This window comes from Phalacrocorax carbo, chromosome 1, assembly GCF_963921805.1.
Source record: "Phalacrocorax carbo chromosome 1, bPhaCar2.1, whole genome shotgun sequence".
Lineage (NCBI taxonomy): Eukaryota > Metazoa > Chordata > Aves > Suliformes > Phalacrocoracidae > Phalacrocorax > Phalacrocorax carbo.
In genome coordinates this window covers 37,871,843-37,899,838 of record NC_087513.1, presented here as the reverse complement: position 1 = coordinate 37,899,838, position 27,996 = coordinate 37,871,843, and the positions used below count along the sequence as shown (strand labels likewise).

At 41.3% G+C, this 27,996-nt stretch overlaps 2 protein-coding genes across 2 annotated transcripts; one reads left to right on the top strand and one right to left on the bottom strand.

Moving 5' to 3' along the window:
* The first annotated feature begins 47 nt into the window (after nucleotides 1-47).
* GNS (glucosamine (N-acetyl)-6-sulfatase) lies at nucleotides 48-21,680 on the top strand. Its single transcript, XM_064448662.1, has 14 exons — nucleotides 48-342; nucleotides 940-999; nucleotides 1,706-1,912; nucleotides 3,507-3,572; nucleotides 3,963-4,061; nucleotides 6,418-6,585; nucleotides 10,227-10,309; nucleotides 11,701-11,819; nucleotides 12,372-12,475; nucleotides 12,867-12,968; nucleotides 14,187-14,294; nucleotides 14,980-15,090; nucleotides 17,011-17,171; nucleotides 18,030-21,680. The coding sequence occupies exons 1-14, from the start codon at nucleotides 199-201 to the stop codon at nucleotides 18,103-18,105; spliced, it is 1,608 nt and encodes a 535-aa protein (XP_064304732.1). The 5' UTR covers nucleotides 48-198; the 3' UTR covers nucleotides 18,106-21,680.
* Nucleotides 21,219-27,974, bottom strand: LOC104049324 (adipocyte plasma membrane-associated protein-like). Its single transcript, XM_009509979.2, has 6 exons — nucleotides 27,876-27,974; nucleotides 26,264-26,413; nucleotides 25,722-25,834; nucleotides 24,347-24,507; nucleotides 23,436-23,631; nucleotides 21,219-22,633 (listed from the first exon to the last, which is right to left on the bottom strand). The coding sequence occupies exons 1-6, from the start codon at nucleotides 27,934-27,936 to the stop codon at nucleotides 22,436-22,438; spliced, it is 879 nt and encodes a 292-aa protein (XP_009508274.2). The 5' UTR covers nucleotides 27,937-27,974; the 3' UTR covers nucleotides 21,219-22,435.
* Between the last annotated feature and the right edge of the window lie 22 nt (nucleotides 27,975-27,996).

Here is a 27,996-nt window from a genome sequence, read left to right as displayed (position 1 = left end):
CGTGACGACGACGCTCCCCGCCCCCCCCCTCCCCCCCCGCCGCTCTGCCGGGTCATATGCCGGGGGCGGGGCAGGCCCGCGCGCTGCTCCTCGGGGCTCCGCTGGTGGCCGCGTCGGGTCTTCTCGCGTCGCGGAGCGACACCGGCTCTCTCTGTCCCTCCGTCCGTCTGTCTTTCTGCCTGTCCCCGCTGCCGCGCCATGTCCCCCGCCGCCGCCGTGGCCCGGGTGCTGGCGCTGGCCGCCCTGCTGGTGCTGAGCCCGGCGGGGGCAGCCCGGCAGTCGCGGAGGCCCAACGTGGTGCTCATCCTCACCGACGACCAGGACGTCTGTCTGGGCGGCATGGTAACCCCGCGGCTCCCCGGCCGCCGCCCCGCCGGCCGCCGGGAGGGGAGCGGGAGGCGCGGGGTTGTGCGTGGGGGCCCGTGAGAGGCCTCGCCCTTCCCGAGGGGCTGGCCGCCCGCCCCGCCGCATTGGCCCGGCGGTGGGCTGGGGGCCGCCGGGGGAGGCGGGACGGGCCCGGCGTGGGGTGAGGGTCGCTCCGGCCGCTGAGGAGGCCTCGGGTGACAGGCGGCGCTGGCGGCGCCCGGGCCGCGGCCGCCGGCAGCCTCTCTCCGCGGCCTCAGGAGAGATGTGCCCCGGAGGGCCGTGGTGCCCCGGGGGGGGCCGAGGTGCCCCGAGGTGACTGAAGGGAGCGCCCCGGTGGGTTCCCTTCCTTGGGAAGGCAGCGAGGCTCCAGCCCGGGCTCCGCAAGCCCCTGCAAGTGCCCCGTACTGACCTGCGTGGGCTGACTTGCGTGACTGCTGCGGCCACGGGAGGCCCTCGTGAAAAGTTGGCCCCCCGGGCTATGCCCAGAAGCTGTGGGACAGCTGCCTCAGCTCCGCTCCTTCATCTAGCGCCCTTACGGGTTGGGCTGACTTCGGTTTGGTACCTCTCTTCCAGACACCCCTAAAGAAGACTAATGCCCTCATTGCGCAGATGGGAATAACCTTCCTAAATGCAGTGAGTGTTTGCATTAACTCTTTGAACTTCATAGGTACACATGTTTGCGTAGTTTGTGTCTTAAGAGATTTAAAATCTCAAAACCGCTAATAGTTTTATGAACACCTGTACATATGTGTGTGGTTCTGTTTTTTTTAAATCAATCCCTAACTACTTTTAGGCCACAAAATTTATATAGCTCCAGGTCATGTTCATAATCTGAGAGGGAAAGTTTCACTTCCTAAAAGTGATTGTGCGAACTTCTTTAAGCCGATAGAGTAAAACTGAGTAATCTGAATATTTTTGTTACAATTTGAGAAGCATCAGAAGAAGCTCCTTAAAACTTTTAGCATCACGCATGCTGAAAACCCGCTTTGCTCTCTCTACATTCTAATATATTGCCAGGGCTATAAAATTTGACTGAGTCAACTGGCAAACAGTATTTTAACAGGCACTTGCTGCTGTGTAAGATGTAAAAGCTACATCTAATCTGTAATGGGGGAGGGTGGGGTTAAAGGGCATATTAGGCAGAAACAAAACCGGCTTCGTGTGCAGCTTTCCACTCTTGAAAATACTTGGGATGTAATTCTTTGTGTCAGAAAAGGAACACGCTTTAATGTTGGTCAAGTTAATAATTGACCTATTAGCTGATATTTCAAAACTATAAATTATGAGGAAAAGTTGTTTTATGATCTCAATCTTGTATCTCTTCATCCTGTCTTTCCAGTACGTTCCCAGTGCGCTTTGCTGTCCCAGCCGAGCTAGCATTTTAACGGGAAAATATCCACATAATCATCATGTTGTCAATAACACTCTGGAAGGAAACTGTAGCAGCAAGTTATGGCAGAAGATTCAAGAACCATACACCTTCCCAGCACTGCTCAAATCTATGTGTGGTTATCAAACGTTCTTTGCTGGAAAGTATTTGAATGAGGTATTTTGTGCTTCCTTTTTTTTTTTCATGGTGACACGGTTCATTTGCATCCATCCACCTTTCTAAAACATTCAGTGATTTTTATATTTGTAGCTGATGGTGGGTCCCCAAAATGTTTTAAATGGCATTACTTGAATGGCTCTCTTTGCTGAGGTGGGATAAATACGATGCAAAGTTCAAATCTGTAACTTGATTAAAATCAGGTTCTGCAAGTGCCTAAATATTTTTAAAAATTAATTTTGAAAGGATGATGGGATCCAAAGGCTTTTTTTAGTACATTCAGATGTGTTAATTTTTAGAGATGATGATGGGGGAAATGGATAGGTGATTGACATGTAGTATTGAAGAACACCATCAAACCAGTGCCAGACTAGGCACGATGTTGAATAACGTTAAAGAAGAAAAATCAGTTTGTCTTGATGTTCCTGACTGATATATCCCCTTGAATCAGAGGACTGTTTTCTTTTTAGCAGCTAATACGGTGTTTTAAGTAGTAAGTGTCCACTCAGGCAAATTCATTGGGAGAACAGATATTATCAGAGCTCTTTACAGAGGTTACCAAATCTCTGTATTATTGAATCACTTGTATGTGTGTGCTTTGGGGTTTTTTCCTTGTTTTTAACTCAGCTGTGGTTTGACATAGTTCATGGCAAGCTGGAAAACTCGGCACCGAAAGCTCTGAGATCAGGTGTTCCTCTTGTGTGGTGGAATGGTATTTGGAGCTTGATGAGTTAGAGGCTTCTTTGCAGCATTATTTTCCTTGCATCTCTTAATGGAAAATTTTGGTGATATAATAGAATAATGGAACACGAGTTTTCATAGCCAGGCACAAATTTGTTCCTGCTGATGTTACCAAGGCAGCTAGGGGAAGGGAAACTTCCTCTGGCTTGGCTCTGAGCATCCCTTGACTCAGCACAGGCTCCTGCAGTTAGGCGAGCCGTGTAGATGGGAGAGGGCAGCCCTGAGAAAACCTGTTGTGTTGCTCTGAGGCACCCTCTGTTTTGAGTCTGGCACTGATGCAGCAGCTGCTTTCCCTTTTTTGCTGGCTTGAAGGCTAGTTGTTGTAGATTGTTTGGCACTGAGGTGACGATAGGCTTAAGCATTGCTTAAAGCTCGCACCCCCTTTTGGGGCAGGATGATGGGAGCTCTTGGTCTATATGACATTTCTTTAGCATCTTGTGAGCTGTTGTCACAAAAGCCATGCACTCGTGGCATGTGTGTTTTGATCACCCCTCATTACCTGATGATGTGCTGTATGTTCTCCAGGGTGTCTGCATATTGTCATGTGCAGAGTAGAACAGGGAATAAAATCCGAATTTTATTCGTGAATGACAAGCTTTCAGTTACTGTCTCTCTAGTTTTAACCCTAGTTTTAAAACCCTAGTTTTAAATCTCTAGATTTAACCCTGGTTTCTTTAACAGGCTATACACGTGGTTTTATATGCATATATATATTTGGGTTTTTCCGTTCTGAAATCAAATTTGGCTTAATGTAGTTTCTGATTAGTATTGAATAAAGCACACGAATATGAAACATAATTTCTAGCTTTTGTTCATCATAATTGAAACTGAGTCACGGTCTGTCTTTTTTCAGTACGGAGCAGAGGATGCAGGGGGAGTAGGTCATGTCCCTCCTGGATGGAGTTTCTGGTATGCTTTGGTATGTGACTGTTCTTTTTTTGAAAATACTTAATTTTGGTTGCTTTGTAATCCCACTCGTGTTCTAACTTTGCCGGTCATGAAAGAGCAGACTACGCGCATTTAACAGCTTAATGCAAACTTGCTTTCCTTTTTTCTTCTGTTGCATCCTTGGCTTTCACAAAGGCTACTCTAAGGTGCCTGGGGAAAAAGCTCGACTTGTAAAGCCAAGACAACGTGAAATAGAACTAAAATAAGTGGAGACCAGTTCTGAGAATTCTCATGGTGTCCTTGTGACAAAAGCTTATAACCTATTTGTCAAATGCTTGTTGGCAGCTCATTTCTATTATTTCACAGAATCAATGTTCGTGTTACTTTGCATAAATATGCACTTGACTTTTCTCTTTCACAGGAGAAAAATTCAAAGTACTACAACTATACTCTATCAGTAAACGGCAAAGCACGAAGGCATGGTGAGAACTACAGCGTAGATTATCTGACAGATGTACTGGTAAGAACTTTTGCAACACCCGTGTTACAGAAGCTGCTTGTGACCAGATCATGCTGGGGGCTTGGGGAAGGGCGGGGATGATAATTTGTTAGGCTGCATTAGTTCATAAATACATGATTGTGCTGTCGTGATGGTGGGTGGGCGTTATTCAGCAGAGCAAGATTCTGGGTATATTTAGAAACGGCAGTTTGTGTGTACAAGCTGTGGAGAAGAAACGGATTCCAACTGCCCATTTGCTAACCCGTAGCTTCGCTGAGAGGTTAATACTGACCGCTATGGTGCGCGAGGAACATGATGCACGTAGGCAGTGTCTTAAATCACTTCAGAGAACGATGCGCTTCATTACAATACACAAATTCTGTAACAGATTAACTGGGCCAAGGTTTCATTGGGAAGTTAAGCCTGTAACTTAAGCCTGTAACTTTAAGCCATGTTAAGCATAACTTTACACCGTGTTTTGTTAGATGCTATGATGTGTTAGTATCTTGTAATCTCTAATTATTAGTCAAACCAATAACTTGGAAATATCAAAGGCTAATTGATCCTTCACAGTGTGTGAGGGCAATGTGTGGACTATGCTAAAATGCATAGCTGACTAGGGGAGTCTTTAGTCTTGTAGCCTCTTCGTCCTCTTAAGGTAGAGGGAAGTAACAAAGATATCAAAAACTTGAAGGAAAGTTGGAAGAGTTACTTTAGCTCTCTTGAGGCCATGTTTAGCAAGTAGTATTAGCCTGGGGAGGGGAGGGAGGTGTTCCCCCCAGCTGCTAAGCTGGAGTCTTAATGTGACATGCTCTTGCGGCGAATGAGTTGGTAGTGCTGAGAGCTCATGTGTAGCACTCCAGAAAATTCTTCTCTGAGAAGTCCCCTGATGCAATGGATTTGCAGTCTTCCACTGAGACCCTAATGAGTTTCATTCCAGTGGGTTCTTGAACATAGACAGCTGCTTCCTAGGAACAGAACTGATTGATGTTTCTTAGGGTACTGAACAGCTGTCTGATTAAATTTAGATTTACAGTCTAAAGCTAGATTGGAATTGATAAGCCAGAAGTGAGACTATCCTATTATTGGCGTTGTGCTGGTCTTTTTTGATCCTTCAGCAGCTTGCAAGCATTTTGACCAACAGGTCATTGTTGTATAAACCTCTTACTTGTGGTGTGTTACTTATCGATACAGCAGTGTATTATGATTTTCAGTGTGTTGCATTGTACCTTCTGCCTGTAGTTACCAAGTACATATTCAGCCTTTCAGAGCTAGTGTTTGAGTTTAGTTCACTCGATGGGCAGTGAACATCTGTGTATTAAGTCTGGTATCAAGAATCTGAACACCTGGATCTGTCTCCTGCAGTCCTGACATGTAGCAGTTTAAGCTCCTAACAAAATCTAAGCTGACTACCTCTGAGTTTACCTACATCATACTGGTTTCTGAACCAGGTTTTTGAACTTCACACAACTCTCATGCTCCCTTAATTCTGTTGTCATACAACTGAAGTCTAGTCCCACTTGCTTAGATGTAGAAGTTAGGAGGAAGGAACAGGAGGGAATTCCTAGTGTATTGTTTCTTCTAGAGAAAGAAAAGGATATCCAAAATGGGATGTACTAATCAGGAAAGGAAAATGTTGCAAGGTTTGAATAGTGAAGAACTCATCTGCAAGTAATACCTTTGAAGCTTTAATTTCGAAGGCTGACCAAGGGAAGGCCAAAATGGAACTCGTAATCTCTTCTAACTTGCTACTTGGAATTGTGTATAGGCTTAAATGAAAAAGTGCAGTGAAGAGGTGTGAGTGAGTAGAATTTGGCACTCTCCCTCACTAGAGCTTCTGGCTTCACCAGCAGAAATGTGGCACCCCTTAGAAACTAGGAGCTTGCTACAGAATGAGCATATGCTATAAACAGTGGGCCTGAAACTTTTTCAGAACTATTGCTATTTCTGAAGACAACTGAAACTGCTAAACTGGGGTCTGTCAGGCAGGAGATGGCACCTGAGAGCCTCAGAAAGACTTAAGGCTGTGCTAAAGAAAGCACCAGTTTTATTTGATGAAAGCAGAGTTTAGGTGGATTTTGTTGATACTTGGAATAAGCACAAACTTTTGAGCTTTCCAGGCCTAGATAACTCAAAGAGCTGAGGCAGAAAGCTGTTCAGAGATGTGGGACAAATGATTTGTTTGACATGAACACTTGGGATTTTTTTATCACAAGCTGTTGTTCTGGGCACTTGTAGATGAGCAAGCAATAAGTTTCTGAAATAGTTTAAATGTTCCCAGTACTTCCAAGTTATGACTGTCTAGTTTGGATTTTTCAAATGCTTTCTGTTTCCCTTTGGAGGTATGACTTTTCTTCTCCAACAAAACTGTTCACAGGCCAACATGTCATTGGACTTCTTGGAGTATAAATCTAATTTCGAACCTTTCTTTATGATGATCTCAACCCCAGCACCGCACTCTCCTTGGACAGCTGCTCCACAGTATTCAAAGAGCTTTCAGAATGTCAGTGCACCAAGAAACAGCAATTTTAATATTCATGGAAAGGTAAGCTGACTAGCAAGAATCTGTGTAGGTTTTTCTACTAGTTTGTGAGAGAAGTAGTCAATGACCCTGACTTGCATGTTAAGTTTAAACAGTGAGAAGAACAGGCTAATACCATGACATGGTTGTTTAGTTATGTTAATCAGCCTTTCAGGATAAGATATTTTTATTTTGACTTTGAGATACTTGCATACGAATATCTTGTAAATAAAAATGTGTAGTGGCACCAATGATAAGGCAGTACAATGGAATTATGATTGATAAATGGAAGACAGTTAATTCCATGTCTGATTTCCAAACAGTTCTGAAGCTGTTAAAATGTTCTTTCATTGCTCTCAGTATGTTCGGGGGAACACATAGGTAATGGGCTACACAAAGGCTCAGGTGAAGAATGACGAGAGCCCTGTCGTCTTTGGCACATCTGCTTATGTGGGTGGGTGGCCTGTTACCTGAGCTTGTGGCAAAGCTGCCCCTAGCTGACGCGTGTATCAGGCTAACCAGAGGACTTCGTGAAATCGTGAACCGCAGGGCTCAGGGTCATCAAGGACTTTGAGAACTTGCTTTTCATTTGTTGAAATAACCTGTGACCAGAATTGCTGAGCCTAACATTACAAACTCACAGACATCCTCGTGGCAGGGCAGTACCTTCCACTGCTGGTAAACTTGGCCAAATATGGCCTAGCTCAGACTAATCCGCTGCTACTTACTCTGCCAAGAACTGAAAGTCACAAACAGTTAATCTGGCAAGATATTTAACTTACAGAGGTTTTGTTGTTTTGTTTCAATTAGTTTAAAATACAGAACTCACTACCGTTCAGTGTTCAACGGATTCACTTTAAGATTTTCTCCTAATCTTAAGAGATACCATTGCCTAAGTGCCTATCTGGAGCCCAGTGATACGTCTTCTAAGGTCGCTGTGACTCTTGTAGTACAGGGTGAAACTTGTTTTTTAGCTGAGGATTGTAGCTTGCAAAATGACCATGTGCTTATCAGCATGATGTAAAAACATGAACAAAAGGGGAGAAAAGGGCTGCAAGCAGTAACAAATACTTTAGCCTGACCTGTTAAGTTTTGAATGAAGGAGCAGCAGAGTCAGACTTTTTCCCCCCCCCCTCCATAAAAGGATTCCTAACTTTGTCTTAGACTCCATTGCTGTAATAACTGAATGTTTTTAAAACAGCTAGCCAGAAATAACTTGACCAGCAAAGTTAGCAGCTAGCTGAAAAATACAGTGTGGGAGTTCCCTTACGTGGAGCAAAAGCTTGGCATATGTCTATAATACAAAACAAAATAACAGACTTGCTTGATGTGTGGTAGTCAATATCTGTGGGTACAGCAGTTTTACTAGGTTTCACAACAGGAACAGCCTAGCATTACCCTTCTTCCTAGACACAAAGTAGCTACGAACATTACCGGTGTGTTTCTCTAATTGGCAGTGGTGTTGGTGTTGAAGCTTCTTTGAGCTTCACAGTTTTCTAGGGCAAGCGCAATTCCTGCAATAGCAATAATCGTGTACGTAGGCTCAGACCCTCGAGTCATTGGTGTTGTAATGCTTGCTAGACAGTCTTGCATTGTGCAGTCTTCATTCCTAAATTAATGTTGCCTAGCTTCCTCATACAGCATGTGGGTAAGGGCTACTGAAAGGAGCCATCTAGGAAGAATCTCTGCATGGAAAACAGGAGTTAAGTTGTTGTCAAACTCTGGCCAGTGATGTGCACTTTAATTTCTGATTAGGGTCTTCAGCTGTGAACTGTATCAAGTGATAGGTAGCTGTCTGGTATCCCAAGCAGGACTACTGATAGCCTAGATGAGTGGTTTGTCTAAGCCATCCTGAGAGAGGAGCTGATTAAGACACGTGTTGGGTATTCCTCTTGCGTGCAGTGTTTTTCCTGCCAAATTGGAGCATGGCTGTGTTCAGGTTCTGCTGGTGAGATATGGTACGCTGTCTCAAGGTCTCCTAAACTTTCTTTGAGAATGGGACATAGGGTCGCAACGGGATTGCTGGGCAGCTTTGTGCGATGGGGGCTGATGGGGAAGCAGATTTGAGGACTTTTAGTCAGTGTGAGGTTTACTGAAATCTACAAAAATGTTTAGGCGCTGTGTGAAACTCCTGAAACTTTAAAGAAATGTAGGAAGAACAAAATACTCCAGAGAAGAGGAAGATTTTACTTCAGTAGGTGACTTACCTGCATGAGTTACCCAGCATGGTTGTGCCTTATGGAGGGCCTCTCCTCAGCCCATGTCCTGTGAAAGGTGGCTGGTGCACAGGTGACACTGCCAGCTCCTTCATTCTTTGAAGAACTTCTGCTGAGCTGGGGACAGGGTTTGTGATGTCTTGCATTATCTTTTCCTCTCTTAACTAGCACATAAGTCCTAGATGTTTGTTCTTGATTATGGTGTGAGTTTTCTTGCTGAGATAGACTAGTGACTCTCCAGAGAATTGTTTTACAACTGCCATAAAAGAGATATCTGAATACAACTGAATTACAATAAACTGGACATGATATTAAGTCTCCATGCCAAAATCTTCCCTTCAGTCTACAAGAGCAGAAAACAAGAACTGAATAATCGCAGGAGATGTGAGTCACTTCATTGTGAGTCTCTTAAGCCTCGGCCTGTGCAGAGTCATTCACTTGTGACAGGAGGGAAACTGCTTAAACAAGAGGTTTTGTGGGGAGGAGTGACCAACTAAACACAGGCTCAAGCTCAGGGTGATGAGAGGGTCATCTCTGACCTACTAAATGAAAAACGTGAAGCTGCATTGATGTGACTTTCTCCTTTATTCTGCTCCCCACTACCACTAACGTTCAGGCTGTTCACAGCAGACCTCCCCATGTATTGGTACAGCAGCTGACCCAGTTCAAACTGGTGCTTCAGGATGTGGGAGTATCACTTTTTGCATGAGTTAGATTGTCTCTGTTACACTAGGGGGATTAGTGAGGGGAGAAAGGGAGGGGCTGTTTCCGGGAGCTGGGGATGTGGCTAGAAGAATCATTAATGCTTCAGCAAAAGAAATGCTCTTGTTCTGGGGTCAGAAAATCCAGATAAAATGGTAATGTTCCTGCTGCTCTCAGTAGTTGCCAGCCCTGAGGTCACAGGCTTCCAAGAATCTGATAGTGGCACTACATATTTTTGTCCTCACCTGTCTATAGGTGGTCCTAATTGCTTTTGAGGCAGGAGCTTCTCCCCACCTCTCTACCTATGTTAGGACGCTCGCAAATCTTAGTCCCGCAAGAACCTCACTTTGACAACCAAGTCCAATCTTACAATGCTGCTCAGTCGTCCAGATTTTTTTTCCATCAGATCTGTCTCAGGCTATCAGGCTTTTATCTCTGGGAGTGCCTGCCCTAGCTCCTTTCACAAATTTCTTCCCTGCACTGCTTTGAAAAGATCCACTGCCATTTTTTTTCACACCAAGGGCTGAGCATAATGGAGCCATAATATATTCTATGCTTGCAACTTAGATTTTACATGAACCAAGAGGGAAAACTGCAGCCAGGTCAGTTTGGTAGCATCACCTGGCTATTTCACAGGAATCATGTGGATGTTTTATGATAAACAATGTTTATTTTGTAATTGGTCTAAGAAAGGTATAAAAGCTGGTACTTCTCTCCTACACTAATCTTTCTGGCTTCTTTCTTTAGAACAAGCACTGGTTAATTCGACAGGCAAAGACTCCAATGACTAACTCTTCAATACAGTTTCTTGACGATGCTTACAGAAAGCGGTAAGAATTTTTTTGTTGCTTAAGATTTCTGCTCCAAATTTTTCTTGGTGTTTTTTTTTAGATGTGGGGTTTTCTTTTTTAAAAGGGTTGTAATAAGTCTGACAATAGATGTCAAATTTACCTGTAATAGTTCTCTTGGTTTGTAATTGGTTGTACTTATTTGTAATTTTGTTCGTAATAGATTTTTGGTTTGCTTTTTGCAAAGCAACTTGTCATTGAATTCAGAAGTATTTTGCTCCCAAATGCTGCCATCATTTATCATAAAAAAGACCAGTCATGCTCGGTGTCTCTACTGCTTCTCTTTCAGTGCATGTCAGGTTTTCATAAAAAATGCCCATACCTTTTACTTCCCTTGAATTCCAGATTTGTACATGATGAACATCAAATGTGATTGATTTATGTGCCAACTCGTCTGATTTATTTACCTCAGCTCTGTCTGTGGTCTTTTATGTGTCTGGCCAAGGCAGGCGCTTGATTCCCAAAGGGGGATGTGGGCAGTAACATGGAGAACCATCTTGTTCCCTCTCTTTAATAGAAAGGAAAGGTATTTGATTACCCTGTAAGTGTATGTTCTTTAAAAGCTCTGAAACAAACATTAGCTTAGCTTTAAGTGTTAAACTCCATTTTGAGCAATTACTAGGCATTCGCTTGTCACTTTGGAGATGGAAACCCATGGGGTTTTTCAGGCTCTTGCTTTATAACACATGAAGGTAAAATTCTGCAACAAAATCTTAAATTAAGCCTGGAGATAACAGGTTTCTAGATTTTAATAACTCCAGTTAATTCAGCATAATACTAGCCTGTGGAGGCTTGTTATTGACTTACCAGAAGCAGTCACTTGTCCCAGTGGCAGACCCCATGACAAAGGAAAGAACAATTTGGAGCTGTTCGAGGCTTTTGACACAATGGAATAACAGACCCTGATATTGCATGAGTAATACAAAATAGCTGATGTAGTTTTCAAGCAAAAAAGGTCCCATATAGATAATAAAATTCATGGCAGTCTTGGATTTCAATATTAAAAACTAGATATAAAGAACTAGTAACAAGTGACCTTGCAAGAGATAACTCTGGCCCTTTGCTGCTGTGTTGCTTCAAAGTTGGTCTTGACTGTCTCCTGATAAGAAGCAATTGGCATTTTGACGTCTTTTCTCAGACACCACAGAATCAAATCAACAAGAACTGAAGACAAACAGTCTATTTCTATCTTAAATGGCAGCCTTGAATAGTACAGTGTAGTTATCTATGAAGTTTGTTTTCAGAATTTGCGAGAAAAATAGTCTACTTACTGTGCATACACTGACTTGAAGCAAAATACTAATGCCCCACTTGCAGTCAGAATTATTATGAATTTTTCACACTCTAATATGAATTACTTTGTTTCTGTGTAGGTGGCAGACTCTGCTGTCAGTAGACGACCTGATAGAGAAACTAGTGAAGAAACTGGAATTGAATGGAGAATTAGACAACACGTACATCTTTTACACATCAGACAATGGCTTCCACACTGGTAAAATTTTCACTGCTCACTGAGCATTTGTAGGAGATCCAGGAATCATGTAGCATTTCACCCCCATGACCACCCCAGAAAATGGGAACAGCAGCTGTGGAATACTGTAGACATGAGAAGTACTGCCTTGAGTTGCAAAACAATCTGGAGTTGCAGTGTTGGGTGTTTGGGGATTTATTGTTCGGTTGCAGTTTTTAGGGTTAATCTCTAACACTGTACCCTGGTGTACATAAAATTGGGACAGAAATGGAGGAAGGGTCTCTGTGTTCTGTAGGAAGAGTTGCCATGAAAGAGTTAACGGGTAAAAATCTGTCAAAGACCTGTCTGTATCATGTTGTACAACTAAAAACGCAGTATCTAAGCTGTTAAACTTTGCAAGTTATAGATTATAGTTTGAAGTTGTCTGTTCCTATTCTCCACTTTGGTAATGTGGTGCAGGTTAAGATCCTCTTCTGACTTCTTCAGAAATTGGTTACTGGAAATTAGGTAACACAAAACTCTTAAAACATAAACAAAGAAGCCATTTAACTTTTTCCATTTTCTATTTTATAGGCCAGTTTTCTTTGCCAATAGACAAACGGCAGCTGTATGAGTTTGATATCAAAGTTCCATTGTTAGTTCGAGGACCAGGGATAAAACCAAATCAGACAAACAAGGTAAGAAAAGTGAAATCAGAGTATGGATTTACTTTTAATATTGTTTCAGTTATCAACTTCAGGTAATAATGAATCCTCCTGCATATATATGTAACAATGAAATGAAAAGTATGGTGTGGTAGTAAGTGCAAAGACCTCGTTCTAAAAAGCTGTGTGCTCTTGTTTGAATCGGGAAATTTAAGTAATTATAGGCTACAGAAATAAAAAAGGTGTGGGGCTCACTTCCCAAAGGCCATGCCATTGCTTGTGAATGTTACAGGGTCCATTAGCCTACTAAGATGAAATTAAGTAGCGTTCAGGTGTACCTAAAATTACAAATACTTAAGATACAGAAGTCTCATGACATCTGTTAGGTTCTGGTCTTCTGAAGTAAGTTTTCCTCACCCTGCAGATGCTTGTTGCAAATATTGATTTGGGTCCCACTATTCTGGATATCGCGGGGTATGACTTGAATAAGACCCAGATGGATGGAATGTCACTATTGCCGCTGTTGGTAAGTAGACGAGCAGGGAGAGTAAGCAGTAATTCTTGCAGGGGTTATTCTCAAAGTGAATGCTACTTCCTTTGGTAGACTAGGTTGACTCATAACCCAGATTCTTCCCTTGATGGTGTTTTCACACAGGATGTTCATAGCTTAGTGAAAAAAGTAGGCATGCTGTTTAAATGCACGTGTATTTTGACAAGCCCTACAACTTTGAGGTCATTTTGTAATAGACAGTTGTGTCATCCTGTGGCTAATCTTGCCATTTGTAGTGATTCCTTTTTTGAAGGCTGTATGTTGTTTCCACCTTGCATCTTCCCTCCTGTTTTCCTTAGGATTTCTCAGCACAGACATAGCAGAAAAGCAGACTGCTCTTGCTTAAATCTTTGGTTTGCCTCAATTTTCAGTAGAACTAGTGTTTCCCCCTGAACTCTGGAAAAATGCATGTGGTTTTATGAAGTAAGCCTGACCTTTCCAATAAGTGAGCAGAAGCCTATTTAAATAAAGCTGCTTGCAGTTGATCCTTTTAGTTTTAATTAAATTTAGTCTATAAATTGAAGGCAGCTTACTTGGAAACATAGGAGATCATCCCGATTTAAAACAGTGCTTTGCTTTTAAAACCTTGTATCCAAACCGTAAGCTGTTCTTTAGACAGAAGCAGGTAAAAGGCATCTAGTTTAAACTCTGATGGAATCAAAACTGTGAAACTCATTGTTTTGCTGTACATGCTTGTGATGGTGCTGTATATTAACATTAAACTTCCCTCCCCCTCTGTCTTTTAAAACGTAGCTACAAATAGAGCAGCTTAAAACTTAGTTGCTTCTTAAAGCTGTTTATCTTTTCTTAGGCTAAGGGTATCTTTTTCCATCTGTTGCAGTAGTCTGATAGGAAACCAAAAAGAAACAGCCTTGTTAAAGGGTTCTTGTCTGTTACATAGCAGTATCTGGCCCTGTGGCTCCTGTTTTGTCTTACTGCATGTTTCTTTATAAAGTCAAGATAGTACTTTAGTACACCTTCTTGTGAGGATTTTGTACTTTTTGGGTTGGATCCTTGTCTTGCAGCTGCACAAGACATTCTAACCTAAAGCTGAATATTATTTTAAGGCTGACTCAAACTAGGGACTGTGACTCAAAGTGCCTGGTAAGCAGTGTTAGTCTTACACCAGGCATGGGGAATTTCTTCTGTTTCACAGTGTGGTGTATACTGAGTCATGTTAACTTCTCGTCCTAGAGAGGAGACAAAAATGTGACGTGGAGATCAGACTTCTTGGTGGAGTACCAAGGAGAAGGATACAACGGCAGTGATCCCACCTGTCCTGGCCTAGGACCTGGTGTCACAGTAAGCAGGACAAGATTTGTTAATGTTAGAAAATAACTGCTGAATTAAACCCATTTGCTGTGTAGACTAACCTGGTTCTATGAGTAAGCTCATAGCGTCTTGGTAAGTAGGAGCTAGTTCTGTAGGTCCTGCGTGGCATTTGAGAATCGGAAGGAGCCATCCAGCCATGCAGAACTGACGTGCCTGTATGACTGTACAGACCACAGGCACCCTTTCAGTGGGAATCTGTAGGGCCTCGGGCTTGGAGAAATAGGTAGGAAGGTGTGGGCAATGTGGGTAGCAGTGATATCATGTTCTTTCTAAACTTCCAGTGACCTCACCACACAATTTTTATATGTAACTATTACTTAAATCACGAGCCACTGTGTGAATCAAAGATGGTTTACTTTAAGCAAAGCACCCCATCGGTGTTGTCTTTACTAGTGTGTGTTGTGCTGTTCTCTTCAATGTACTTTAGCTTCCCAGACAAAACGCGCTGGATCATGGTGAGTTCATTAACACCACTCTCAAATTTAGAATAGCTGAGTTTTTGCTTAAAGTGCCCAGTGGAGACTTGCATATGTTAGACAAAGACTGTGGTGTTCATCAGTTAACGGCACTAGGCTTGAGCTGGTACAGACTAGGAGAAGGATTGCTAGTTCATTTTTTCCTGCTCTGAGGTTTTTGCTCACTGCTTGCTTCCCAGCACTGCTTCCCAGACTGCGTCTGTGAAGATTCCTATAACAACACGTATGCTTGTGTGAGGACGCTGTCAACCTCCTGGGATCTGCAGTACTGCGAGTTTGATGACCGGGAGGTAAGTGTCTGTCTGAGTGGCAGTTGTTAACTGTTTACAACTGTGCTACCTACTGTCTGTGCTCTTATCTGCTCTCAAGGTTTCCATAAAGTACTCTGAAAAGCAGGCTAGCATTGCTTGCAGGATAAACAGCGAAGTATTTATCTGCTGGCGAAAATGTTTGACCAGAACTCTGCTGGGGTTCTGGGAAAACAAAAAAGGGGGGGTGGGAGTGGGAGGGGAGTGAGGAAGGGACAGTAGCCTAAACTATGATTGTTGCCTCCTGGTATCACCCAACAGCCTTGTGGGGAGCCGTGCTGGGGCTGAGTTCAGTTCTCTGTCCTACCCTAATTGCAGGAGCAGAGTGTCTTCTGGACAACAAATATTTTCTGTTACACTGTACCTCTGCTGTTCTGACATTCAGCTGCAACTCCCTTCCTTGGGAAGAACTAAAATCCCAGGCTGGTCGTTTCTCTTCTATCGCTTGCAAACTTGCAAAACAAGTACTTAAGTTACATCTGTGAAGAAAGGTCTCTAACCTTATAGCAGGTTGGTTGGGTATAAGGGATGTAATGTCTCTGCTTCAGAAACTGTTCAGATCTCACCAGTGGAGCACCCTCTGTATGCACAGAACTTGGTGTGTTACAGGGCTGATCTTTGCTTGTGCCCATCTGCACGCAGTTGCTCCAGAGAGTATTTGGGCATGAGGCAACCAGGTCACAAACCTAAAAAAAACTGCTTTGTCAGCAGGTGTGCAATAAATGGATAAACAGCAGGCATCCCCAGTTATTGTGCCATCACACAAAACATTTTCTGGTAGTCTACAATGAACAACTTAAACCAAGTTAAATCCCACAAAGCAGTTTTTTGCAGTAAGATAGCAAGGAAGACTGTACAGGAGGCCAAGATGCTGACGAGAAGGCCCTGCCCTTCATTTTTCCCCTTTCTGACAATGTCTGATGAAGTGAAATGAATGTTGTGGCTTTTTTCATAGAAGTAGGCTCCAAAATTGATCTGACAATATACCTCCTGTCACATTTTTTTTTTCCAGCAGGAAAGTATGGCTGTGGCATTTCTGGGTCACTCAGCTTACCTGGCTTAGCTAAATTAAGACTAACAGTATTGGGGAAGATGCAGCAATGTGGCTTTTCAGACCTTGCAGTGAACCTTACAAGCAAGCTTGCAACCAGAGTCTGTCCAGATGCATCTTTATCCAAGTTAGACACAACCCAGCCAGTTTTAATCAACATTGTCTGCAGTCATGCCTCAGACTCTTATCTAGCACAGACAAAATCTCAGCCGAGTTCTTGATGTGACTAGTGTTTGTCCCACAGAAAGGTTTAGAGATACAATGTACCAAAAAACAAATCTGCCCTAAAATCCTCCAGACAAACCTTCTCAAAGCACACAAAAAACTTCTCAAAGCGAGCACACACACAAAAAAGCTGTCTTGGCTTATAACATACTCGTGTTTGGCACGTTTTGTACGTGTAGTCTAGACACATGTCTGAGTTTGAGCACTGGATGGGCACTGACGAGCATGTAACGGTGCTATGGTGGTCATGAAATAGTGTATTTTGAGGTCCGTTAATGAAGACAGCCAGCTTAGCCATGGCCTCTTGCTGTGGTCTTACAGTTTTTAGGTGGGTTCTGTTTATGTGTTAGAAAAACCTCCGCAGCGTAGCAGATGGGCACTTTAGGTGGAAGTGAAAACTTTTCCAGTAATACTGTGCTGTCACTAAACTTTAGCTTTACCTACACACCATCCTGTCTTTGACCCCTTAACCACGTGGCTAAATATGGCTTATGTGTGGGGATGCTGCAGCATAGCTGAAAAGAACATTTGAGACCTTATGCAGTCTTAGTGTTCTTCCCAAATAATATGATTAAATGTTAAATCGCATTTAGGACTTACTACAGTGCAGGAACTTTCTTCTACAGGTGTTTGTGGAAGTGTATAACTTGACTGCTGATCCACACCAGATCACTAACATTGCTAAAACAATTGATCAAGAAATTCTAGAAAAGATGAACTACCGATTAATGATGCTGCAGTCCTGTTCTGGAGCAACTTGCCGTACACCAGGTGTCTTTGATCCTGGGTAAGCACTGGTTCAATTAATTATTATAATACTTTTAAATATAACTATATTTTTTTAATTAAACTCTTTGTAGAGAGGATTTATGGTGGAATATAAGATTACTGACATTCGTACTGTTGTTTATGTTTAATAGGGGTGCTTTCTTGATGCTTTCTATTTTTTTTATGTTTAATCTCTATTTTAATTTAACCTACCAAATATAACTTGATGGTACTAATACTACTACTTTAATCTTGTCAGCCATTGTTGACTTAGAAAAGCTGAAGCTTACAGCTGTGCTGAGTAGTCAGAGAGAAGTGACTTCAGGTTTGCCTGCAAACAAGGAAAAGCTCTGCAGGCTTCTGTAGGTAGAAATTTCCCAAATACTTGCTGTGATTGTTCCTGGAGATGCTGTTAGCAAAGAACATTTCCTGCAGGACCTAAGCTGTATGTGTTAGTCAGCTGTTCTAAGTAAATAGCACTTCTAACCTCAAAATTCAGTCAGTAATCATTTGGACTGAAGCTTTTTTTAAGTGCTATTTAAAATATCCTTATGGTTGTGCTATGTAAGTTTGTAACTTGAGGCAGCAAAGCTTTCTATTAGAATGCATCTCCTGAATGCTTAACGTTATACACGCCGGTATACTGTTGGTGTGTTGTAGCTAGTATTTATTTCTCTGGAGCGGAGACTATCAACTCTTTCGTTGTGCGTCACTGTAGTTCATCTGTTGTCATATGTAGAGAGATTGTCCCTGCTGCATGCTGTTAAGAAAGTAACATGTAGCCTGGTATCACAGCTACTCTAGAAACAAGCTATTTTTAGAAGCATTGGTCACTGTGGGCTAACCGTAGCTCACACAGACTCTTCCTTTCTTATAGGTACAGGTTTGACCCACGGCTCATGTTCGGCAATCACGGTGTTCGGGCTCGGAGGTTTTCTGGACAGTCCTTATAAGGCATTTAAGAGCCTCTTGCAATCAGCTCCTGCTGACCGGTTTCTCCAGTGACTGCAGCAGGTCTGTCTCTGTAACTCTCCTTGATCACAGCTGGAAGACTATTAATGGGCTATTCAAACCCTGTGCGGAAGAAAAACCCTTGTCTTTAGCTGGTTGCCTTGTGCAATATGTATATTTTACAGCTGAACTGTAACTCCAAATTGTTAGACACAGCTAATCTGTCTTGCTCAGAGAGTTGATTACCATCTTTGTCTTTCAAGTACCTTTTCATATCACGGGCACAGAGGTGAACCTATGCCTATGAATCTGAATGGTTTATTTTGTTCTAAAAATCAATAACTGCATATTTGAGTCAGGTCAGATAGGCAGGTGCTATTGCACAGTAATGCTCACCCATATTCAGTGTCATAGACCTTCTAAAAAGCTATGTTTAATTATAGGTTTCCTCTACAGAGCTCAAAGCTGTTAATGACAATAGCAAACTAGCCCAAAATAGTGTAGGAAGGCATTAGTCAAAACTGTAGTATCTGACTAGCAAGTGTCTTGTGCGGAATTAAAATCCGTGTGCTAAGTATTTTCTTTCAAGGAGACCACTTCAAATGAGACCAATGAATTTTGTCAGACAGCTTTGGTAGCTTGCAAACAAGAATGTAATTTCAACCTCCTTCTAGTTTGAAATGCTGGAATGGGTTACTATGTACTACTGAAAAAAACTCTTAGGGTTTAATATAGGCTTCCTAGTGAGTTAGAGTGTTGAGACTAACAGGTATTCAAATAAGTGTGCCTGTGTTTTGAGCTAACTCTTAAGTCTGCTTTAATGCATGAACAGAAGTAATACGAAAAAAATTCCACCAAAAAAAAAACCCCTAGGGCACCACAGTATAGTTGATCTGTCTTTAACCTCCAAATGTCTTGAACTGTCTAGCATCGTATGTTGATTAGATTCTTGAGGGTAAATTATTTTGAGAGCAAACTAGCCAAAAATAAATAAATCATTGCTCACTAGAAGTTAGGCTAAGAGGGCTATTTTAGGCAGTTTAAGTGCTTCATAGAGTGTTGCTTTTTGGTTGAGACATAACTACTCAGAACCTGCAGGAAGTGGCCTTCACACCAAAGGACTGACATCAGCTGTCTGACTGCAGTACCCTATCGCTTGGCTTCCCTTTGGAGGGGTGAGGTTGTCTTTTCAGCCTTCTGATCAGACTTATCTGAAATGCAGCCATCACTCTCACACAAACTTGAGTATCTTTCTAAATCATGAAAAACACCCAAACTTATGTTAGCGTGTAACTTCTGTGTAGATCCATTGGCAAAAAGCCCCCTAGAAACACTGACTTGTGTACCTTGTGCAAGACAAGTTCATGTTGCTTGTGGGCAAATCGACTGTGTTATCAGGCAAGATAATCTTTCCCTTGTCAAACAAACTGTGGCACAACTGCTTAGTTGTTAGTTCTCGCAGACCTTTTACCCAAACAGAGAGCGTGGTCATTTCAACTCCTGTCACACAAAACCTTCTACTAAGTAATCATTACGTAGGCAAAGTATGACTCTTGCAAAACTGTGAAGGTGCATACCTGGGTGCACAGATCTACAAACTGGATACAAGCAGTGCTACAGTAGAAGTTGAACTTCCTTTGCTTTTAATTCTGAAGCACAGTAGTTGTCCTTCATGGAGCTTAGAGTTACAAACTTCTGTGATGGTCTACAGGTTGGATTTTACAGAGATTTTGTCTCAAATCGAGCTCATTGTTTCAAATCTCTAGTGTGACCAAATATTTGGAGACAAAGTCACTCAAAAGGTGACTTTTCAGCTGGGGCATCTGTATAAAAGCAGAGGGTTTTAGATATTCAAACTACTTACACGCTTTCAAATCCTCAGGACTTGTTTTTCCTCCACTACAACTGTAGCTTTATCCTGTTCTTTGTTTCTCAAGCCTTAGTATTGCCCATCAATACCCTTCAGGCTCTGTTTTGTCTTGAAAAACAAAACCAAAGTTGTTTTTGTGCATTTTCTTGCACACTGAGCTAAACCTGAAGTTCATTTATGGGGTGTTTTGCTCAGGTAGTTGTAGCAACTTAGACTTGTTCTTTGTTTAAACTTTTTTTGGTAGCTGTGTGGAGGCTAGAGTGAAATACATTGATTGCTGGACATTGAACCCTCAACAGTTCTATCAAACCTAGGTCATAGGTCAAGTTTCTACTTGACTTAAGTTTCAGGGCAGGTCATGTGTGTTACGATGCTTCTTAATAGAAAAAAACCTGTTATGAGTACAGATGTGTAACTTTAACACTATCATTTTTTAAAGTGATCTTAAGCCATAACAAGGAAATTTTCTCTTCAATTATTTACCTTTTTCCCCCCTAATAGCTAACATGAAAATTGACAGAACTGATACAGATTATTCAGTATGTGTGACCAGGTGTTTCACCCAAATTAACACTCTTGCTATCTGCACACACCTGTAAAGCGTTCCCTCTGTATCTAGGCTCAATAACTTAACCCACTCTGTCAGAGAACCACACTGTACCTGAAATCTGTGATAGGTAGTAAATGAATTAAACTGAAATTCAGAATTAAATCAGTCGGTCCTTACTTAACCAAAAAGAGAACAGCAGTTCAGGAAAATAACTGCTTCACTCCCATCTTTTGATAAAGATTTAACTGTTCCACAAAAGCACATGGTTGTCGGAAGAACAGGAACCAACAGCTGCCTGCCTTCTGCTGCTTTTAGAGGAGTTTGTCACTTGTCTGGTGTCTGTTTCAGCTAATTCTGAGTCTTTTTACAGCCTTGAATGAACAGTGTTAATTCTTATCCTTGCTGATTAGAAAAATACTATGAAGGAACTTTGACACTTACCCAGATCTGATTCCCAGCTGAATGGTTTTTAGAACTAAGTGGTCTTCCTAGATATTCCATTTCATATGCTATTTGACCACAGCTGTACCTGCACCCTATTACTAAAGGCTAAATGAAAGGGCCTTACTGCTACAGAGTTGGGTTTAGGTAAAATGTGATTTTTTTATATATATTTTTTTAAAAATCATCATCAAAAGCAGAGCTGTGAATTTTAGTGATCTGATCTGGTAAAGTAGGTACTATAGAGGGAGAAATACAGTTAATGACTTTATTTACATTATCCTAAACCAAACACCATGCAGTATCATCACTTCCAGCATAAGTGAATACAGTTAGTATGTGCTTACCCAGCATAGGCCCAGTAAATTGGGCTGCTTCATTTCAAGGAATAAAGCTGTAACAGGGACACATAAATGCAAACACACACCCGAAGCCAGTATTAGCACCTTTTCAATCAAGTTAAGTTTAAGACTGATTCTACAAGCTAAATACAATATTTCATCATAATGAAACAGCTGTCATTTGTTGTGATTTAATTAAAATGGATTTTATTTGTATTATACTCTCTCTGTACGTGAGCATACTTTGCTGTAGCATGTTGTGAGCATACTTAACTTCTGCTGTTTGGAACGTTTGTTTAGAAAGTGCCCTTCCAGAGGACCCTGTTCACTGCTGCACTTTTGGGAAATTAAAAATAAACTGCCTATCAAACTTCCCATCTTTGTTACTGAACTTCAGTTACATCTTCCCAAAGGATCAAGCTGTGTCACATTTCTGAAGATTGAATTCCTAATTTATTAGCGTGTTCTCTGCTTACTGCCCTGCTGCCTCACAATGGCCTCTAGTGACCTTTCCTGTGGTCACAGGGAACCTTATATACAGCACCTAGCAAGGCAACGTGTGACTACTTTGCACCAGGGAGAAGCACTGAGGTGAGAGAACACATGTAAATGCAACTGGTACTTGCTCCTATTTCCTTGGAAACTGATGTCATTGAATAGATAGAAAACTTTTTTAAAAAGAGACAATGGAAAAACTGCTCTCCAAACTAAAAGCAGTATGTTCTGCCTCTGGGAAGGAAGAAGAATAAAATCCTACGTAAGGCTTTTTCCAAAATGGGAACTGTGAGCAACAGCGAGATAGGTGCTGCTCGCTCACCTCAGTCCCCATGGCAGAGCTGAATTCCTTGGATGATTCTGTGCAACTGCTTAAAAATTATATACATAGCTATTTTCTGCACTGTAGAGCAAAGTGATTTGGTACCTTTAACCTGTCTAAATCAGGCTTTCACAAGCTTCTAAAACAAGTATTTCTGCATTGTTTTCATTTCTGCTTAACCACATGGTACAAGTTTAATTTCTCCTTCAGTGGTGTAGCAGCCCTCTGTTAAGTAGAGAAAAGTCATTAACAGCTGCTTGAAACAGGGCTGCTATTTTTCTTTTGATGCTCCAGCCTATGGAAACTCTAAAGTTTACTGCAGCACCACAAGAAAAGGCAACTCTGTATTACCTAGATACACCTTCCCATTGTGCTCAAAGACATCACTGACAGCCCAGGTGACGCTACCATCAGGGTCATGGAAGCTTGCCACAATGTCTCCTTTGTTGTTAATTTCTAAGAACAAGCCATGTTTATGAAGAAAAATGCTGTAGAATGATAAAGGAGTCACCTGTTTTAGAAAAAGAAATACAGTGTTAACACTTCATTCAAGGGATGGGGGAGGGGGTGGAACCTCTATGACTAGAATCAAAAGACTAGAAGAAAATGGCAATGCTAATATATTGTTTTCCAGATTATGTTCTAGTTGGATTCAGCTGTCACTTCATCTTTTGATAATATCCACTGGACTGTGTCCAGTCATCGCTCACTAATCTTAACGTACAGTCAGTTCCTGCTTGCTCAAGAAGGTGTGGATGTTGTTTGAACTTACTGCAGCTGCCAAAAGCCACCCAGCTTCTAAAAACAGGAATGAGAGGGACAGGATAGAACAGAACTGAATCACCCGCTTCAGTGTTTAACCGTGCTGCCTTTTCCCTAGACCTTGCATAGGAAAATCAAAACCAGCTCCATGACTCTTGCTTGGCAAGAATGAGTTTGCAGAATTGGATTCTTGTAGCAAAATCCAGCTAAAATGAAGGGTTTTTCACCTGCCATGACAATATCGCATTGCTGTGAACAGCAGGCTGAGGGCTTGTGACTATGGACTACTTTTGTCAATACTGATATTTTGACTTTATGAATGAGTTCTTGGTGCTACTGCAACAGTAAAACTGCTGTGTTTTAGTATGTAAAAAAGAAACCAGTTCTCAAATGTTTCAGAAAAATCAAAATTTAGTATGTGTTGGGATGCTGGATGGTAAAGATGAAGCAGTTGTCTCTTTCATTTCCTAATGAAGAATAAGTTCTTTCATACTTGAAGAGTTAACATAGATATGACATATATAGTTAATACTACACAGTGTCAAAGTTACCTTTGCAATAAATCTCTTCAGGAATGGATAGGGTCCTAAAGCATCCAGAAAGGGAGAAAAGAAACTAGGAAAGCGAGTAGTAGATATTCCAACTCTGTATAAGCCTGTGCTTGATAATCTGATGTTGTCTGGATACCCAGGCAGGTTGTCCACAAAAACTTCTTTTTTCCCTGCATTAGCTCCACTCACCCAATAGCTGCAAAAAGGGTATTTTGTTATAGTGGCTGCTGCAAAATATAGCAAACTTAACAGCATAGATGATCCATCCTTTTGATTTGCACAAGGAATTTTTCAAATTAGCAAAAAGAACTCTGTAGGAAGTATAAATGCAAAGAGGGACTAAACTTGAGCTTTTTGACCAATCATTATTATTCATTTTTCTCATGAAGCATAAACAGTACGCCCCCCCCATTCTATTAAAAAAAAAAAAACTATTAATACAAAATATGATCCTGTTAAGTGAAAATTAATATTAAATTTGGCTTTAGAACTTCCACAAAATAAAACCACTTAAAACACTGACTGCCTTTAAAATGGGAAAAATGGGGTCTTATGCTAATCATTGTAATCAGGTAGCAACACTTGTCTTCTGAGGTGTGTTGTAATCGTACTAATACAGTCGTCAGGATAATTGTAATTGAGTCTGAGGGAATTAGGGCCCAATATATCAGTAAATAGGTATAAAAATGTTTGGCAGTGGAAAGAGCAACTGTTAGAATTAACGAAAACCTGTGACTCTTGCAATAGACTTAAGTTTCCAAGAGCAACCCTGTTAACTGCACATCTACATTTTTAAAAGAAAACCAGAAAAATAAGAACATGAAAATCATGTCTACAAATTGATTAAAAACACATAATATAAACCAACATGTAATATTTTATATTTAGGAGGAGAATGATGTTTCACATACCGTATGATTCTGCATATGCTGGTTTCTGCTATTAATATGTAATCTTCATAGGGAGACAGCGCGATCCCGTTTGCCATGTACAAGCCACTGAGCACCGTTCTTCCTGTTCTTGTCACGGGGTCATAGGCCAAGAGGCGACCAAGATGGTTTGTTTCGATTACCTTAATCAATATATCTAATGAAAAACTAGACTATCAAAATACCTGGTTTCAGTTAGACTGGAAAATATTCAGAAGTTGTATTAGCATAAATTAGATAAAAGCAGACTTTACAGAATGGCAGGTGGCATCTTCATAAAAACAGAAAGCTCACAGCACTAACGGAGCAAAGGATTCTGTTCATGTCATTTCCCAGGCCGATTGCAGCATTCTTGCAAAAACAGCAATGCTGAGGTTCTAAAGCCCAGAGTTCAAAATATGTTATTCTGCAGTTCCTGCTTTAGCAAAACAAGAGGCCTGTCAGGCTTCTGTGAACAATTACAACTTCAAATCAAACCGGAAAGCATCCACAGTGTTTTGCTAAAGCAAGTAAACAGCTGATATTTTACTTCTGATACGAAATAATGAAATAATTTGGAAGTTTCTTCTGGACAAAATCTGCAGGGCAGCTTTGAATTGTGTAAACGTAAGCCCTGTGGAGAGGAAACTGCCTTTATGTTTGTCATTAGTACTGGCAAACCCTCATCAAGCCTGAAATACTAAATGGCAAAGATGATGTACTACCAAACAATAATTCTGATAGCTTTGAAAAGAGCAAACGACACATAAGAGATTTCAACTATTCTTTTTTTTTCCCCCTTTAATAACTTGGCTCTCAATTACCACCCCTTAAATTAAATATATTTCCTTTCATGTGCTTTTTCGCCTTGCTTAATTTTATCCACAATTCTGTTAGTAAATACCAGGTTCAATGTAAACTTTATGTCTGTGACCTCACTGAATTTCAGCTTTATGAACAGTTTGTTCTAGATGAAGTTTTACTTAGAGGCTCTGACTACAAGGAAAAGATGCCTTCAAGTACACCAGCAATTTGCCACCTTTCATTTACTGCAGCATAAGAACATGCTTGTAGGCAGGTACCAGAGAGAAACTAATGCTACAGTCTGGATTTTTACAGCATGGATCACAGGACAATTTCTTTGGGTAGTCATACCAGGAGGTTTGTTTTTTATTTCCCCAGAAGAGCAGCTACAGAATAGCACTGCCCGTCCTCTGCCTCAGGGCTTGAACACACTGCATTCATAGCATGCTTGGCTAAAACACACAAGCACAAGCGAAAAAGCTTGTCTCTTCTGCAGTCTGGTACACAGTGCTGCCAGCACAAAAATTAACAGTGAAGCTGCCTGAACAAATGGCCACAAATTACCTCATCTCACCTCATATTTGTGATGTCGTCTTTCCCATTTGCTACTGGAATCCGTAAAATAAATCAAGGTTTTCTTTGATATTTCTAATCCATTTAGAAATTTGAAAGGAAGCCCATCCACACCTAGTCAATAAAAATTACTACTCATTAAAGTAAGTACAGAACCACCGATGGTTCAAAATTTTTCAGATCCACACAAACTTAAAATTTCAGACGCTTCAATTCCAAATCTCATAGTTAATCCTATCCTTAAGTTGTCCCAAGCTAAAGTCCAACCCCAAGTTACTTGCATTTGCAGGGAAATGCGTTCGTTGCAGCCCAGTGTTAACACACACCAAACCAAAAGCCTCTGGCAAACTGTTGCTTTTGTTTTCTTCTTTTTTTTCTGACAAATCTTAAAGATATAAAGCTGATGGCCATTCAGTCAGTCCCAGCCCCCATGCTCACTAGTACTGGTCTCAGCTGATTTAAGTTCCTTGATCTTCCAATTTATGTATAAGCGTGAGGACCAAACCCAAGCTCGATCTACTTCCCCACTAACTGTAGTATCACCTTTTTCACTCGATAGCAGGAGGGTTTTCTCTCCTGTCCTTGGATTGACTTTGTACAGGCCTAAGTAAGAATCCACCACAATTAAGTTACCATCCTGATCCATTCGGACTCCATGGGGCCGGCCGCATACTGGTTCGTAGTCTGGAGTTCCTGAGATATGAATTGGAAGAAGTATAAGACCAGGGAGCTGACAAAACAAAAATCCCAAAATGCAAAGGCTGAAAAGCACTAAACTATCATCCTTGAATAAAACAGATCCTTAAAAGCTTCCTTAAACTGCCTCTAAAAGTAACTTGCAAAGGAAGTGAGGGTATAACGTCAGCCTTTGTTGATTCTGATTTCTGTTCCTTATTACTTGTGAAAAAAATTGCTCCCAATCTTCAGAGAAATTCAGCTCTACTCTATTTTCACAGACAACTTTAAAGATGACTGAAGAACTGGTAGGACTACTGAATCAGTAAAACAAAATGGGTTATCCACTGTTTAATTTTTAACTCCCAAATAAAAGATGGGAGGAAAAAAACACTTTTAGGGAAGATTTAACTAACTTCTCTTCAGCTGAGGGGCCCAAGTTCCCCAGGTCACATGAGAATCCTGTAAGTAATCAGGTAAAACTACAAAAACCAGACCTACCACATTTAGTATCTTTGTAATTAATAGTTTTCTTGAGAGCACCAAAATTAGTAAAGCTTGGCACCCTACAGTTTTGTGACCTAATGCCCTCAACTCCAAATACTTATTTTCCCCAGTACTCCAGTAAGAAGGGGACAATGTACATTACAGCTCACTAGAGCTGTAACACGTCAGTAACACAAGCTGACCGACTGACAGCTGCCAAAAAGTTAACAGCTGAGTTCTGGTCTCACTCTGAATCGAACGATCATTTTGGTCTCATTTTTGGTTTCTTAACTTCCACATAGTCACTTATTTACATAAGAGTCAAAAAAGTTCAGTAATCTTTAAGAATTCTTTTCAAATTCAGTTGAGACTAGCCTACAGCACAGGGACTTTGGGGGCAGGGAAAGCACCTGCATAACTGTCGCATTTTTAGGAAACCAGGCTAAAGCCAATCAGATATTTTAATGGCCTTTCAGGCCTGCTTGATTGGTCGAAAAGCAACACAATAAACATGTAAACATTTCAGTGTTTGTCTTCCTCGTTTACAAGGAAGGAAAGAAAATGCAACCTTGCAGTCCAGTTACTGGTCATGGTGCCAGGACACGCTATTCTGAGTCTCTGGTTCCTTTGCAAGGTTTGAAATGTTTCTAAAATATATTTTGACCTTGAGGCTGGAAAACAATTGGATGAATCGTGTCTTTAGACGACCCTCAAAAAGCTTTATATAGAAGGACTTACATAAAATGTTGTTCTTTATTTAAATGGCAATCCATGACAAGTCTATGCAAGCCAGTCTCAAGGGCTAGAGGAATGTGCCGTTATGCCTTAATCCTGCCTACATTAGGAAAAATTACATGATAGCTGTAGGCTTCTCTTACAAATTCACATAAAAGAATCAGAAAACTTTAACAGTAGCTAAAACAACACTTCCATTTCTCAGTGACATTTATATGAACAAGTTTGTTGTCATTTCCACATCAAAATGGTCGCTCACCACATTCAGGCATATCCTGCCCCATCTGAGTAATGAAATGCAGCTGGTCACCACTGATCATCCACAGTTTCCCATCCACAGTACCAGTGTAGATATTACCTTAAATAAGGATATTAGAAAA

Excerpts from the sequence above, each read along its gene's own strand:
- GNS (XM_064448662.1), top strand. The coding sequence starts at position 199 with ATGTCCCCCGCCGCCGCCGTGGCCCGGGTGCTGGCGCTGGCCGCCCTG. Across the intron at positions 15,091-17,010 it reads GCGAGTTTGATGACCGGGAG|GTGTTTGTGGAAGTGTATAA; the intron begins GTAAGTGTCTGT and ends TTTCTTCTACAG. Across the intron at positions 17,172-18,029 it reads CCAGGTGTCTTTGATCCTGG|GTACAGGTTTGACCCACGGC; the intron begins GTAAGCACTGGT and ends CCTTTCTTATAG.
- LOC104049324 (XM_009509979.2), bottom strand. The coding sequence starts at position 27,936 with ATGATCAGTGGTGACCAGCTGCATTTCATTACTCAGATGGGGCAGGAT. Across the intron at positions 23,632-24,346 it reads AGCATATGCAGAATCATACG|CTATTGGGTGAGTGGAGCTA; the intron begins GTATGTGAAACA and ends CCCTTTTTGCAG. Across the intron at positions 22,634-23,435 it reads TGAAGAGATTTATTGCAAAG|GTGACTCCTTTATCATTCTA; the intron begins GTAACTTTGACA and ends TTTCTAAAACAG.